This window comes from Hyperoodon ampullatus (genome assembly GCF_949752795.1).
Source record: "Hyperoodon ampullatus genome assembly, chromosome: 9".
In the NCBI taxonomy this organism is placed as follows: Eukaryota; Metazoa; Chordata; class Mammalia; order Artiodactyla; family Ziphiidae; genus Hyperoodon; species Hyperoodon ampullatus.
Window position 1 is genome coordinate 56,891,226 of NC_136922.1, and position 16,903 is coordinate 56,908,128.

Here is a 16,903-nt window from a genome sequence, read left to right on the forward strand (position 1 = left end):
TGAAAAATTCCAGATTTGCCTCTGCTATAGGATCGGTATTTTGGTACACTGGGAACTTATTCATTCTCATTCTCTTTAACAGCTCTCTGTTCAAAATCAGGACTTTGAGACAAATGAGGATGGAATCCCGAAGGTGGATCAGTTTCATTTGGTATGTTACCTTTTTGTCATTTACTGGTTGGAAACCTGTGATATAGATGTGTAACAGTAATATAAACTTAAATATTTGACTGAAGATGTCCTCTTATTTTTGTAAGAATACAAAATAGCATTCACAGTAAATAAGTATTGAAAAAATTTAAGTGCAGTACTTACACCATTGCCAGAAAATTACTGCTAGAGAGCACTACTGGATTGTGTGTTTGTCACACAAATTGTATATGTAATCTGTGTAATAATTAAGGAAAAACAGTCTTTGCTATATCTTCAAAGATCATATTATATTAAAATTAGTGTTTTACTACTTTTTATAAGTACCTGGCTATATCTTTTCTTTGTCATACATCTGTGTCATTCATACTGCTTTGATATATATATATATATATATATATATATATATATATATATATATATATATATATATATATATGTATGTATACAGACAACCTATTTTGAGTATCTTCTATATCAGGAATTGAACTAGGTGCTGCTTTTTAGGATTACAGCATTGAAGGAGTTAATAATTTAGAAATGTGAACAAGTAAACAACCAATATTTATATATAGAATATTAAGAAAGTACTCTGGAGGGAGCTGATCTTTAATTTGGCAGAAAAAAGGGGAGGGAATAGGCTGTTCAAAAATGCCACCAAATAGTTATTTGAGGTGAATCTTTAACATTGAATTAGGATTTTATGAGAGTTAGAATGTGATGATGGGCATTTCAGGTAAAGACAGTAGCCTGAACTAAGATATGAAAGTATTAAAATCTTTTGAAATGGAATAGTCCCCAGTGTGACTAGATAATAAGGAGTTAAATATGGCAACAAACATGTCTATAAAAGTATAATGATACTGAGCGGCATGAACTGCTTGTATATTTTGGAGATTAATCCTTAGTCAGTTGCTTCGTTTGCAGATATTTTCTCCCATTCTGAGGGTTGTCTTTTTGTCTTGTTTATGGTTTCCTTTGCTGTGCAAAAGCTTTTAAGTTTCATTAGGTCCCATTTGTTTATTTTTGTTTTTATTTCCATTTCTCTAGGAGGTGGGTCAAAAAAAATCTTGCTGTGATTTATGTCATAGAGTGTTCTTCCTGTGTTTTCGTCTAAGAGTTTTATAGTGTCCGGTCTTACATTTAGGTCTTTAATCCATTTTGAGTTTATTTTTGTGTATGGTGTTAGGGAGTGTTCTAATTTCATCCTTTTACATGTAGCTGTCCAGTTTTCCCGGCACCACTTACTGAAGAGTCTGTCTTTTCTCCATTGTATATGCTTGCCTCCTTTATCAAAGATAAGGTGACCATATGTGCATGGGTTTATCTCTGGGCTTTTTATTCTGTTCCATTGATCTATATTTTCTGTTTTTGTGCCATATTGTCTTGATTACTATAGCTTTGTAGTGTAGTCTGAAGTCAGGGAGCCTGATTCTTCCAGCTCCGTTTTTCTTTCTCAAGATTGCTTTGGCTATTCAGGGTCTTTTGTGTTTCCAAAGGATTAATCTTCGAAATATACATGCAGCTCAATATCAATAAAACAAACAAACCAATCCAAAAATGGGCAGAAGACTTAAATAGACATTTCTCCAAAGAAGATATGCAGATTGCCAACAAACACATGAAAGGATGCTTAATGTTACTAATCATTAGAGAAGTGCAAATCAAAACTACAATGAGGTATCACCTCACACCAGTCAGAATGGCCATCATCAAAAAAATCTACAAACAATAAATGCTGGAGAGGGTGTGGAGAAAAGGGAGCCCTCTTGCACTGTTGGTAGGAATATAAATTGATATAGCCGCTTTGGAGAACAGTATGGAGGTTCCTTATAAAACTAAAAATAGAACTGCCATATGACCCAGCAATCCCACTATTGGACATATACCCTGAGAAAACCATAATTCAAAAAGAGTCATGTCCCACAATGTTCATTGCAGCACTATTTACAATAGCCAGGGCATGGAAACAATCTAAGTGTCCATCGACAGATCAATAGATAAAGAAGATGTGGCACATGCATACAATGGAATATTACTCAACCATAAAAAGAAATGAAATTGAGTTATTTGTAGTGAGGTGGATGGACCTAGAGTCTGTTATACAGAATGAAGTAAGTCAGAAAGAGAAAAACAAATACCATATGCTAACACATATATATGGAATCTAAAAAAATAAAATGGTTCTGATGAACCTAGGGGAAGGGCAGGAATAAATACACAGATGTAGAGAATGGACTTGAGGACGGGGGAGGGGGTAGGGCAAGCTGGGACAAAGTGAGAGAGTAGCATTGACATATATACACTACCAAATGTAAAATAGACAGCTAGTGGGAAGTACCTGCATAGCCCAGGGAGATCAGCTGCATGCTTTGTGACCACCTAGAGGGGTGGGATAGGGAGGGCGGGAGGGAGATGCAAGTGGAAAGGGATATGGGGATATATGTATATGTATAGCTGATTCACTTCGTTATACAGCAGAAACTAACACAATATTGTAAAGCAATTATATTCCAATAAAGATGTTTAAAAACATCATAATGATCAGGCTGTAAAAGTTCTCTTGCCATTTTTTTAAAAGAATATTTTATGTTCTACAACTGCTTTTATGGCTTTATTTTCTTAAGAGCAGTTTTAGATTCACAGCAAAAATGAGAAGGTAGAGATTTCCCATAGGTTTCCTTCCCCCACATATGCAGTTTATCCATTATCAACATCCCCTACCAGAGTTATACATTTGTTGCAACTGATAGCTACATTGATACATCATTATTTCCTAAAGTCCATAGCTTAAATTAAGGTTCACTCTTGGTGTTGTACATTCTTACAGGTTTGAACACATGTATGATGCCATGTATCTACCATTATAATATCATACAGAGTATTTTCATTGCCCTAAAAATCCTCTGTGCTCTACCTTTTCATCTCTACTTTCTCCAAACACCTGGAGACTGATGTTTTTCCTGTCTTCATAATTTTGCCTTTTCCAGAATGTCATAGTTGGAATCATACAGTATGTAGCCTCTTCAGATTGGCTTTTTCCACTTAATAATATGCACATAAGTTTCCTCTATGTCTTTTCATGGCTTGATAGCTCATTTCTTTTTAGCCTTGATCCATTGTCTGAATGTTCCACAATCTATTTATCTCTTCACCTACTGAAGGACAACTTGGTTGTTTCCAGGTTTTCACAATTTTGAATAAAGCTTCAATAAACATCCATGTGCAGGTTTTTGTGTGGACATAAGTTTTTTATTTCCTTGGGTGAGTACCAAGGAGTGCAGTTACTGGATTGTATGGTAATAATATATTTAAATAGTTTAGTTTTTAAAGAAATTGCCAAACCGTCTTCTAAGCTGTACCATTTTTGATTGCCACTAACAATGAATAAGCGCTCCTGTTGCTCCACAGCCTTACTAGCATTCAGTCAGTGTTTTGGATTGTGGCCATTCTTATAGATGTGTACTAGTATCTCATTGTTTGAATTTACTTTTCCCTGATGACATGTGATGTGGAGCATCTTTTCATATGCTTATTTGCCATCTGTATATCTTCTTTGGTGAGGTATTTGGCAAGGTCTTTGGTGCATTTTTTAATCATGTTTTCTTATTGTTGAGTTTTAAGAGTTCTCTGTATATTTTGAATAAGTCTTTTATCAGATACATCTTTTGCAGATATTTTCTCACAATCTGTGGTTGTCTTCTAATTTTCTTGAATGTGTCTTTTGCAGAACAAATTTTTAATTTTAATGGAGTCCAGTTTATTCTTTCCTTTCATGGATTGTGCTTTTGGTGTTGTATTTTGAAAATCGTTGCCAAACCCAGCTTCATCTATATTTTCTCCTATGTTTTCTAGGAGTTTTATAGTTTTGCATTTGACATTTAGGTCTGTGATCCTTTTTGAATTAATTATTGTGACAGGTATAAGATCTGTGTCTAGATTCATTTTTTTGCATGTGGATGTCCAGTTGTTCCAGTACCATTTGTTGAAAAGACTATCTTCTTCGTTGTATTGCCCTTTCTCCTTTGTCAAAGATCAGTTGTCTATATTTATGTGTGTCTGTTTTGTTCCACTGATCTATTTGTTTATTCTTTTACTAATACCACATAGTCTTGACTACTGTAGCTTTACAGTGAGTTTTGAAGTTGGATAGTAACAGTCCTTTAACTTTATTCTTTTCCTTTAGTTTTGTATTGGCTATTCTGGGGCTTTTGCCTCTCAATGTAAACATTAGAATCATTTTGTTGATATCCACAAAATGACTTGCTGGGATTTTGATTGAGATTGCATTGAATCTGTAGATGAAGTTGGGAAGAATTGATATCTTGACAATATTGTTTGTTTTTCCATGAGCATGGAATATCCATTTATTTAGTTCTTCAATGTCTTTCATCGGAGTTTTATAATTTTTTTCTCAAATAGATCCTGTACATATTTTGTTAGATTTCTACTCAAGTATTTAATATTGGAGGGTATAAATATAAATGGTATTGTGTTTTTAAATTCAAATTCTACGTGTTCATTGCTGGTATATAGGAAAATGATTGAATTTTGTATATTAACCTTATAACCTACAAATTTTCTATAATCACTCAACTAGTTCTAGGAGTTTTTTATTTGATGCTTTCATATTTTCTACATAGACAGTCATGTCATCTATGAATGAAGACAGTTTTATTTCTTCCTTCCAGCTGACATGACCTCATATTCTTTTGGTACTTAGAACTGCAGTGAAGGAACACACATAGTTTTGTTTAACTCTATATGGTCTCTTATTTGACCAAAAAATTTTTGTTTTGTAGTACCTACTATTATCCCATGAAATTAATTTTTTAATAAATTTATCTATTTATTTTACTTACTCTATTTTTGGCTGCATTGGGTCTTCATTGCTGCACGTGGGCTTTCTCTAGTTGCGGTGAGCGGGGGCTACTCTTCATTGTGGTGCACAGGCTCTAGGCACGCCAGATTCAGTAGTTGTGGTTCACAGACTCTAGAGTGCAAGCTCAGTAGTTGTGGCACACGGGCTTAGTTGCTCTGTGGCATGTGGGATCTTCCCTGATCAGGGCTTGAATCTGTGACCCCTGCCCTGGCAGGAGGATTCATAACCACTGTGCCACCAGGGAAGCCCATGAAATTAATTTTTAAACACACATTAGGAATGATTATTAAGGAGTTTTGCCCCACTTCTTGGGCAGTAGTAAAAAACATTGGAGACAACTTTTGGGAGATTATGAAACTATTCATTACACCTACTGGCCATCTCTATAGAATGGGATAACGAAGAAGGTTGATAATGTTTTATTTACATTTTTGAAAAGCGTATGATACAGAGTTTTTGCCATTAGAAAAATAACAGTTAGAGGTTACAGCTTCACCCAAAGCGAACACTTGAAACTCATGTTCTTTCAGGTTTGATAGAAAAATTACCCTGAAACAAATTATCCAGAAACTTAGTGATTTAACACACATTTATTGTCTTAAAACTTTGTGAGCCAAGAGCCTGAGTGCAGCTTATTTGGATCCTCTACTTCATGTCCTTTCACAGGCTGCAGTCAAGTTGTTGGGTGGGCTATAGTCATCTTAAAGGTCGACTGAGGAAGAATCTGTTTCCAGGCTCACATAGTTGTTGGCAGAATTAGTTTCTCTCTAGTTGTTGACCAGAGGTTGCCGTATTTCCATCATGGCAACTTTTCTCATCAAAGTGCATAAGCAGAGAAAGAAGTAGAAAAGAGTCTGTTAGTTAGACATAAGTCACAGTTTTTCATAACCAACTCATGGTTGTGATATCCATCACTTTTTCTCTTTGTTAGAGGCATTTCACTAGGTCAAGCCTATACTCAAAGGGATGGGATAATGTAACAAAACGAATACTGGGAAGTAGGGCTGACTGGAGGACATCTTAGAGGTGTGCCTACGACAGGTTGTAATCTGTCAGCCATGTGCTAGACACTGTGCTAGGTGTATATGTAAGGAAGATGAATAAACACAAGAAGTCTCTCTTTAATGTGGGTAGCTATGTGTGGACATTAAATTAGAATACTTGGCATGTGCAGTATTTGCTTCTGTCTGAGGCAGCCATTAGTGCTGGGAATGGTGTTGTCTTTACCCACATTTTGTGATCACACATAGTTATCAAACAAATGAGGGAGCTTTTGTCTGGACATTGCAGGGCCCATGTCACAAATGGAGAGAAATCATGGAATTATGCAATGAAAGAGGTACTAGAGGATAATTAATTCACTTGTCCCCAGCCTCCTGGGAGAATTTCTTCAATAATATCGCTAACAGATGGCCTTCATTCTCTGCTTAAATACCTTTAAGTTTGGAGCAACCCATTTCACTATTGTACAACTCTTATATTTATTATAAGGTTAGTTCCTTCAAATAGTTGTTCCTTCACATAACGTGTATGATGCAAAATTCAGGAGTTACAAGAGGAAGCACATGCTGTTAGAAATCTCTCTATCTATCTATCTATCTACACTTGTTATTGCTAGTTTCTTGTGAATCTTTCTATAAAATTCTGGTATGTATCCTTTTTTTTTTTTTTCCGGTATGCGGGCCTCTCACTGTTGTGGCCTCTCCCGTTGCGGAGCACAGGCTCCGGACGCGCAGGCTCAGCGGCCATGGCTCACGGGCCCAGCCGCTCCGCGGCATGTGGGATCCTCCCAGACCGGGGCACGAACCCGTATCCCCTGTATTGGCAGGCGGACTCTCAACCACTGCACCACCAGGGAAGCCCCTGTATGTATCCTTTTAAAAATAGATTATTGTTTCATTAAGTTTTTAAAAAATTTATATTTGGTCTGTAAGCTCAATAAAGCAGGGACTTTGTGTTATGCATCATTGTATCCCCAGTGTCTATAACAGTGCTTTACATGTAGTAGGACCTTAATAAATATTTTTGAATGAATGAATCTTGCTTTATTATATTTTTTCTGGTTAAATGATCTTCATCTGCTATTTCTTGGACCTGCCTTTTCCCTCCATTTCCCATTTATATTTTTAATCCTTCTCAAATCAATTTTTGTGTATGGTATGAAGTTAAGGATCTAATTTTGTCTTATTATATGTGGACAAATAGTTGACCCAGCACCATTTATTCAATAAGCAGTCATTTCCCATGGATTAATAATGCCAGTTTATGCTGTATCAAATTTCCATGTATTCATGAATCTATTTTGGGCCTATTCTGTTCTTTGACTATTGATCCCTGTGCTGGCACTACACTATTTTAAATGCTGTATCTTTGTAGAGGGCTTTGGCTTTCCTTCCTCACATTTTTCTTTAACATTGCCTTGGCTATTCTTGTCACTTTATTTTTCCATATGAATTTTGGCACCAACTTGTTAATGAGTCTTCTGAAAAACACTGTTGAGACTTTGAAAGTATATTGAATTTATAGGTTAATTTGAAGGAGAATTGCTATATTAATGATACACTATTTTTGTGATTGGGAAAATAATAGCTCTCCATTTGTTTAGGACATTATTATTTTACTTTTTATTGTATTGATTGTAAGATAGATATTATTATTATTACTAATATTTTTTGTTCTAAATAATTTCATAAGTAGTTTTAATTATTTTCAAAGGAACATATATCATGTAGCAAAAAATTGATTCTTTTTTTCATTTTTTAAAATTGGGGTATAATTAACATATTATATTAGCTTTAAGTGTTCAACATAATGGTTCAATATTTATATACATTGTGAAAATGCTCACCATGGCAAGTCTAGTTAACATCTATGACCATAACAGTTACAAAATTTTTTTTGTGTGTGTGATGAGAACTTTTAAGACCTACTCTTCTAGGAACTTTCAAATATAAATACAATATTATTATTATTATTTTTTTAAAGAAACGTTTATTTATTTATTTGTTTATTTATTTTGGCTGCATTGGGTCTTTGTTGCTGTGCTCTGGCCTTCTTTAGTTGCTACAAGCAGGGGCTACTCCTCGTTGCGGTGCGTGTGCTTCTCATTGCAGTGGCTTCTCCTGTTGCGGAGCACGGGCTCTAGGCATGCGGGCTTCAGTAGTTGTGGCTTGCGGGCTCTAGGAGCACAGGCTCAGTAGTTGTGGCACATGGGCTTAGTTGCTTCGCAGCATATGGGATCTTCCTGGACCAGGTCTTGAACCCGTGTCCCCTGCATTGGCAGGTGAATTCTTAACCACTGCGCCACCAGGGAAGTCCCAGTGTTACTATTTTTTAAAACAATTTATTATCTCTGAAGTTAGGCTATTTCTCATAATTGAAGTCTTTTTATCATGGTTCATAGTTTTATTGGGAATAGTTTAATTCCTTAGTGTTTTAATGTCCCTTATGTTAAATGAAATATGGCATGTCTTTCAGTAAAGTTTTATAATCATTTTTAAATAGCTTTATTGAGAAATAACTTAAACACCTTACAGTTCACCCATTTAAAGTTTATAACTCAGTGATTTTTAGTATATTCAAAGATGCATGCAAACTATCACCACAGTCAGTTTTAGAACATTTCATTACCTCAAAAAGAAATTCCATATTCCTTAGTTATGGACACTCTATGTCACTATCCAGCCACACCAGTCCTAAATGACCGCTAACATACTATTTGTCTCTCTAGATTTTTTCTATTCTGGGCATACATATGAATGGAATCATATGATATGTAAACTTTTATGATTGGATTCGTTAATTTAGCATAATGTTTTCAAGGTTTATCCAAGTTTTAGTGTGTATCAGTACTTACTCCTTTTAATGGCTGAATAATATTCCATTGTGTGGATTTACCACATTTTATTTATCCTTTTGTCTGTTGATAGACACTTGGGTTGTTTCTACCTTTTGGCTATTACGATTAATGCTGCTGTAAACATTGGTATACAGGTTTCTCTGCTGACATTTGTTTTCATTTCTCTTGGGTATGTACCTCAGAGTGGAATTTCTGGGTCAAACTGTAACTCTGTTTAGTTGTTTGAGGAACTGCCAGATTGTTTCCCAAAGTGGCTACAACCATTTTAAATTTCCATCAGCAGTGTATCAGGCAAGGTTCCAAGTTTTCATCCTCCCCAACACTTGTTTTTTACCTGACTTTTTGCTTCTAACCATCTTAGTAGGTGTGAGGTAGTATCTCGTAGTTTCAATTTGCATTTCCCTGATGATTACCGATGTTGAGCATCTTTTCATTTCCTTATTGGCCGTTTGTATATATATATATTTCTTGGTGAAATGTCTATTCAGAACCTTTGAACATTTTTAAATTGGGTTATCTTTATATTACTGAGTTGTAAGAGTTCCTTATATCTAGATACAAGTCCTTTATTAGATATATGATTTGCAAATATTTTCTCCCATTCTGTGGGTTGCAACATTTTCACTTTATTTTTTTATTGAGGTATGTTTGATGTACAGTATTATATGAGTTTTCAGGTGTACAACATAGTGATTCACAATTTTTAAAGGTTATGTTCCATGTTTAGCTATTATAAAATATTGGCCATATTTCCTGTGTTGTACAATGTATCTTGTAGCTTATGTATTTTATACATAGTAGTTTGTAACTCTAAGTTCCCTACCCGTATCTTGCCCCTCCTCCCTCCCCTCTCCAATAAACTGGTAACTACTAGTTTATTCTCTATATGTGTGATGCTGTTTCTTTTTTCTTATATTCACTAATTTGTTTTATATTTTTAGATTCCACATATAAGTGATATCATACAGTATTTGTCTTTCTATGTCTGACTTGTTTCACTTAGCGTAGTACCCTCCAAGTCCATCCATGTTATTGCAAATGGCAAAATTTCATTATTTTTTATGGCTGAGTAATATTCCCTTGAATATATATACCACATCTTCTTTATCCATTCATATGTTAGTGGCACTTACGTTGCTTCCATATATTGGCAATTGTAAATAATGCTGCTATGAACATTGGGGTGTATGTATCTTTTTGAATTGTTTTCATTTTTTTTGTATATATACACAGGAATGGAATTGCTAGATCATATGGTAGTTCTATTTTTAGTTTTCTGAGGAGCTTCCATACTGTTTTGCACAGTGGCTGCACCAATTTACACTCCCACCAACAGTGTAGGAGGGTTCACTTTTTTCTACACCCTCTCCAGCATTTGTTATTTTTGCTCTTTTTGATGATGGCCATTCTGACGGGTGTGAGGTGATGTCTCCTTTCCATTTGCATTACTCTGATGATTAGTGATGTTGAGCAGCTTTTCATGTGCCTGTTGGCCATCTGTATGTCTTCTCTGGAAAAATGTCTTTTCAGGTCTTCTGCCCATTTTTAAAATGGGTTTGTTTTTTTGATGTTGAGATGTATGAGCTGTTTATTTATTTTGGATGTTAACCCCTTATCTGTCATATCATTTGTAAATATTTTCTCTCATTAAGTAGGTTGTCTTTTTATTTTGTAAATGATTTCCTCTGCTGTGCAAAAGCTTTTAAGTTTAATTAGGTCCTGTTTGCTTATTTTTGCTTTTATCTCCTTTGCTTTAGGAGATAGACCCAAAAAATATATTGCTGGGGTTTATGTCACAGAATGTTCTGCCTATGTTTTCCCCTAGGAGTTTAATGATTTCAGGTCTTACATTTAAGTCTTTAATCCATTTTGAATTTATTTTTGTATATGGTGTTAGAGAATGTTCTAATTTCATTCTTTTACATGTAGCTGACCAGTTTTCCAGCACCACTTATTGAAGAGACTGTCTTTTCTCTGTTGTATTTTTTTTTTTTTGCCTCCTTTGTAGATTAATTGATCATAGGTGCATGGGTTTATTTCTGGGCTCTCTATTCTGTTCCACTGACCTATGTCTTTGTTTTTTGTGCCATTACCATGCTGTTTTGATTACTGTGGCTTTGTAGTATAGTCTGAAGTCAGGGAGTGTGATACCTCCAGCTGTTCTTTTTTCTCAAGATTGCTTTGGCAGTTTGGGTTATTCTCTGGTTCCACATAAAGTTTAAGATTATTTGTTCTATTTCTGTGAAATATGTCATAGGTGTTTTGATAGGAATTACATTAAATCTCTAGATTGCTTTAGGTAGTATGGTCATTTTAACAATATTAATTCTTACAGTCCAAAAACATAGTATATCTTTCCACTTCTTTGTATTATTTTCAGATTCCTTCATCAGAGTTTTATAGTTTTCAGAGTATAGGTCTTTCACCTCCTTGGTTAAGGTTATTTCAAGGTATTTCATTCTTTTTGATGTGGTTTTATTTATTTATTTTTTAAAAATTTATTATTTATTTATTTTATTATTTTTGGCTGCATTGGGTCTTAGTTGTGGCACGTGGGATCTTTGTTGAGGCATGAGAGATCTTTTGTTGTGACCTGCGGGTTTCTCTCTTGTTGTGGTGCGTGGGTTCCAGAGTGCACGGGCTCTGTAGTTTGCGGCATGCAGGCTCTCTAGTTGAGGGGCACAAGCTCAGTAGTTGTGGTGCGTGGGCTTAGTTGCCCCGTGGCATGTGGGATCTTAGTTCCCTGACCCTCATCCCCTGCACTGTAAGGTGATTCTTTACCACTGGACCACCAGGAAAGTCCTTGATGTGATTTTAAATGGGATTGTTCTCTTGCTTTATCTTTCTGATACTTCATTACTAGTGTGTAGAAAATAAACAGATTTCTGTATATTAATCCTGCATTTTTCAACTTTAATGAATTCCTTTATTAGTTCTAATAGTTTCTTGGTGGAGACTTTAGGGTTTTGTATATATAGTATTATGTCATTTGCAAATAGTGACAGTTTTATTTCTTCCCTTCCAATTTTTATGTCTTTTATTTCTTTTTCTTGTCTGATTACTATGAATAGGATTCCCAATACTATTGTAAATAAAAGTGGTGAGAGTGGTCATCCTTGTCTTGTTCCTGATTTTAGAAGAAAGGCTTTCAGCTTTTCACTATTGAGTATGATGTTAGCTGTGGATTTGTCATAAGTGGCATTTATTACATTGAGATATGCTCCCTCTGTACAAACTCTGATGAGAATTTTTATCCTGAATGGATGTTGAATTTTTGTCAAATGCTTTATCTGTGTCTGAGACGATCATGTGATTTTATCTTTCCTTTTGTTAATCTGGTGTATCATAATGATTGATTTGTAAATATTGAACCGTCCTTGCATACCTGGAATAAATCCATCTTGATTACAGTATATGATCCTTTTAATATACTGTTGGATTTGGTTTGCTAGTATTTTATTGAGGATATTTGCATCTCTATTCATCAGAGAGATTGGCCTGTAATTTTCTTTTTTCATAGAGTGTTTGTCTGGTTTTGGTATCAAGGCAGTGGTGGCAATGAATTTGGGAGTGTTCCATCCTCTTCAAGTTTTTGGAATAGTTTGAGGACAGGTATTACCTCTTCTTTGTATGTTTGGTGGAATTCACCTGTGAAGCTGTCTGCTCCTAGATTTTTGTTATATGGGGAGTTTTTTAAATTACAGTTTCAGTTTTACTCCTTGTGATTAGTCTGTTCAGATTATCTATTTCTTTATGTTTCTAGATATTTGTCCATTTCTTCTAGTTGTCCAATTTACTGGCATAAAACTGTTTGTAGTATTCTGTTGTTTTTGTGTCTCTATGGTATTGGTTGTTATTTCTCCTCTTTCACTTCTCATTTTGTTTATTTGGGGCCTCTCCCTTTTCTTCTTCATGTACCTGGCTTAAGGTTTGTCAATTTTGTTTATCTTTTCAAAAAACCATCTCTTGGTTTCATTAATTATTTTTAAATTTTATTTATTTCCTCTCCGATATTTATTATTTCCTTCCTTTACTGACTTTGAGCTTCATTTGTTCTTTTTCTAATTCCTTTAGATTGTAGGTTAGGTTGTTTGAGATTTTTCTTGTTACTTGAGGTAGGTCTTCATTGCTGTAAGTGTCCCTCTTAGAACTGCTTTTGTTACATCCCATAGATTTTGGAAAGTTTTGTTTCCATTTTCATTTCTCTCAAGTTATTTTTTGATTTCCTCTTTTATTCCTTGGTTTTTTAGTAGCATGTTGTTTAGTCTGCATATATTTGTACTTTTCCCATTTTTTTTTCTGTAATTTTTTTCTAGTTTCATTTGTGATTGGAAGAAATGCTACATATAATTTCTGTCCTCTTAAATTTGTCGAGACTTGTTTTGTGGCCTAGCATGTGATCTGTCCTGGAGAATGTTCCATGTGCATTTGAAAAGCATGTATTTTGGTGATTTTGGATGGAATGTTCTGGAGATATTTATTAAGTCTAACTGATATATTGTATCATATAAGACCACTGTGGGCTTCTTGGTTTTCTGTTTGGATGATCTATCTGTCCATTGATGTAAGTGGGGTGTTAAAGTACCCTATTGTTACTGTACTGTTGTCAGTTTCCCCCATTATGCATATTTGCCTTATATATTTAGGTGCTCCTGTGTGGAATGCATATATGTTAAGGAGTGTAATATCCTCTTTTTATATTTATCCCTTTATCATTATATAATGCCTTTCTTTGTCTTTTGTCACAGAGTTTGTTTTAAAGTCTATTTTGTCTGATGTGAGAGTTACTACCACCAGTTTTTTGTTGTTTCCATTTGCACGAAATACCGTTTTTCCATCCACTTATTTTCAGTCTGTGTGCTTCTTTAGCTCCGAAGTGAGTTCTGTGTAAGCAGTATACAGATGGGGCTTAATTTTTATCCAATCAGCTACCCTGTGTCTTTTGATTGGAGCATTTAGTCCATTGACACTTCAAATAATCATTGATAGGTATGTGCTTATTGCCATTTTGTTACTTTTTTTCTGGTTACTTTTGAAGTTCTTTTCTGTTTATTTCTTCTCTTTTTGTTTCTTCCCTTATGGTTTGATGATTTTCTTTAGTAGTTTGCTTGTGTTTCTTTCTTTCTAGTTTTTGTGTATCTGTTGAAGGTTTTTGATTTGTGGTTACCATGGTGTACATATATGCTGACCTATAACTATATCTACTTGTTTTAAACTGGTAGTTATTTAAGTTCAAACAGGTTCTAAAAGATCTATATTTTTACTCCCCTCCCCCACATTTTGTATGTTTTATGTCATATTTTACATCTTTGTGTTTATCCCTTAAGTCTTTGTAGTTACAGTTCCTTTTAGAATTTTTTGTCTTTTAATATTTTTACTAGCTTAAGTGGTTTATCCCCAGCCTTTACTATATAGTTGCCTTTACTAATGGGATTTTTCCTTTTCTGTAGATTCTTTCTTCTTGTTACAGCCTTTTCTTTTCCATTTAGAGAAAACTCTTTAAGCTGTGAACTGTTAGCTTTTCTTATCTGAGAAGTTCCTTATCTCTCCCTCAATTCTAAATGATAATCTTGCTGGGTAGAGTATCCTAGGTTCAAGTCTTTCCCCTTTCATTACTCTGAATATGCTATTGCACTCCCTTCTGGCCTGAAAAATTTCTGCAGAAAAATAAGCTGATAGTCTTACATGGGTTCCCTCATATTTGATGCTTTGTTTTTCTCTTGTTGCCTTTATAATTCTTTCTCTTTTGCTTTTGACTTTTTAATTATCATACCTCTTGGTATGAGTCTGTTTGGGTTCATTTTGTTTGAGACCCTCTGTGTTTCCTGTACCTGGATATCTGTTTCCTTCTTCAGGTTTGAGAAGTATTCAGCCATAATTTCATCAAATACAATTTCAACTCAACTCATTTCACTTTCTCTTTTTTTTCTGGGACTCCTATAATGCAAATGTTGGTATGCTTCATATTATCTCAGAGATCTCTTAAACTGTTTCATTCATTATCTCTTAAACTGTTCCATTCATTATTTAATTTTTCCATTCACTGCCTAGTGATTTTAGCATCATTTAGTGATGGTCCTCTAGATACTTCGTTTTGTTGAATGCTAGTGATTTTCCAGTTCTGTTATTGCATCTGTGTTTATTAATTGAAATGTTTTGATAAACTTTGTCTCAACAATTATTGGGTTACCCTACATTTTAGTTCATTCAGGGAAAGAAATTTTAAGAAAAATTAGTTGGTGTCTTGGCAACCTCTAAAAGGTATCAATCAAATTTTAAAATTTTGTTTTAATGGTATGATTATAGTCTTGTAGATTTAAACATATTTTAATGTGTCTCAATTTGTTGAAGTCATTTAAATTATTTTGCTCAAATTCTAATTTGTTGAGAACCCTATTCAAGATGGATCCTGTGACCTTTGTCACAAATTGAATTGTCTTTTATAACTTCCTTTTTGCATAAGATGTCCCTTATTATCTTGTACATTCTTTGCACAATAACTGGAATTAGCCATTTTCCCAAGGAAGCTGGTATCCTTTTAGCAGGAAATTTAGAGACAAAAATATGGGTTGCAAAGGTTGTTCATTGTTATTGGAAGTTCATTTTTGTTTTAGAAAAAGAAAAATGAATGCATATTTTATATAGGTATTTCCAAATAAAATTCAAGATTATAGGCTTTTTACTTAATTTTAATTACATATTCCCTCTTTCCTTTTATGCTAATATTCATTTTTATGATATTAACAATTACGTAATTGCTTCATCTTGAAATAAATTTGATAGTATGAAAATAACAGTGATATTATTAGAAACAGTAAGGTTATGGAGTACACTTTAACATTTCTTTGAAGGTCTTTCTTTAGGATGTATCTCACTAGATCTTTATCCCACCACAATTGTATAGCCAAAATACTTGTTTTAAAGTCAGTTAAAATAATCTTCTGTGTGATTATGTTACCTGATACATAGTTCATTTGTTTAATTTTGGTTTTGACATTTAGAGATTGCTTTTGTTTTTGCTCTTTAGCTGTGTTTTATAATTTTACAATATTTTATAATTTGCGAGAGGGATAACCTTAAGGTAGAAATTTTTTGTCTATAGTTACTTTTGGGAATTGAGAAAACTTTTTTCCTAGTAATTAGATAATTTTATTTTATACATTTAGATTTTTGATATGTTTGTAATTATCCTGGTGTTTGGTGTGAGGAATAGATCTGATTTTATTTTTTTCCATTGGGTCCATTTGTCCCAGTACGTTTTATTAAAAAGTTATCCCCTTCTTCCATTAGAAATGTCATATTTCTTATAATAAAATTTTATTTGTACAAAAGTGTATTTTTAGTTTTTCTGTTTTGTTCCATTGGTGTGTTTATTCGTATTCTTTTGCCATATTCCTTTAATTTATAGACTGTATGATGTCTTTTAATACTTGGAAAGGCTAGTTTCTTCCTTATTGATACTTTTTATCAGAACTTTCATGTCTGTTCTCACTTATCATTCTTATAAAAGATCTATACAGTTAACTTATCTAGTTCTAAGGGGGAAAAACTGATCGTATGTTATTGGAATCAAGTAACACTTATAAATTAACTTAAAAATTGGCTCATTACTGATGAGATCCTTTTTGTCCAAGAACATGATATGATTTTCTACTTGTTCTAAATCTATATTTATGGCTTTCAAGAGTGTGTGCTATTTTTTTTCATTTAGATTTTGTAATTTTTAGTCAAGTTTATACTTACTAAAGGTATTATCTTTAAATATGTTTAAAAACATATTCTGTAGAACTCAGTATGGGCATTGGCATTCATTCAGTTAGCAGATGTATGCTGAATACCTGCAATATCCCTGACACTGTGCTTGTTGTTGGGGATGAAGTGAGAAACTAAGATTTCTGGTCTTATGCATCTTAGAGTCTAATGAAGACACTACCAATAAATAGGTGATTTTTATTCAGTGTGAAATGTGCTCTGATTGGATTCATCATAGGGAGCAAGAATAAAAGCATACT

At 34.0% G+C, this 16,903-nt stretch overlaps 1 protein-coding gene across 2 annotated transcripts in view; it reads left to right on the top strand.

Annotated features, from left to right (window-relative positions):
* STK31 (serine/threonine kinase 31) overlaps positions 1-16,903 on the top strand; it is a gene marked incomplete at both ends in the record, with an annotated part of 86,474 nt that overhangs the window by 68,816 nt on the left and 755 nt on the right. Inside the window, one exon of one of the 2 annotated variants that reach the window (XM_079711125.1) lies at positions 83-151. The exons of the other annotated variant lie outside the window; for it this stretch is intronic. Coding sequence (XP_079567251.1) covers positions 83-151 — 69 coding nt within the window. The remainder of the gene's footprint in view (positions 1-82; positions 152-16,903) is intronic. 2 annotated transcript variants of the gene reach the window in all.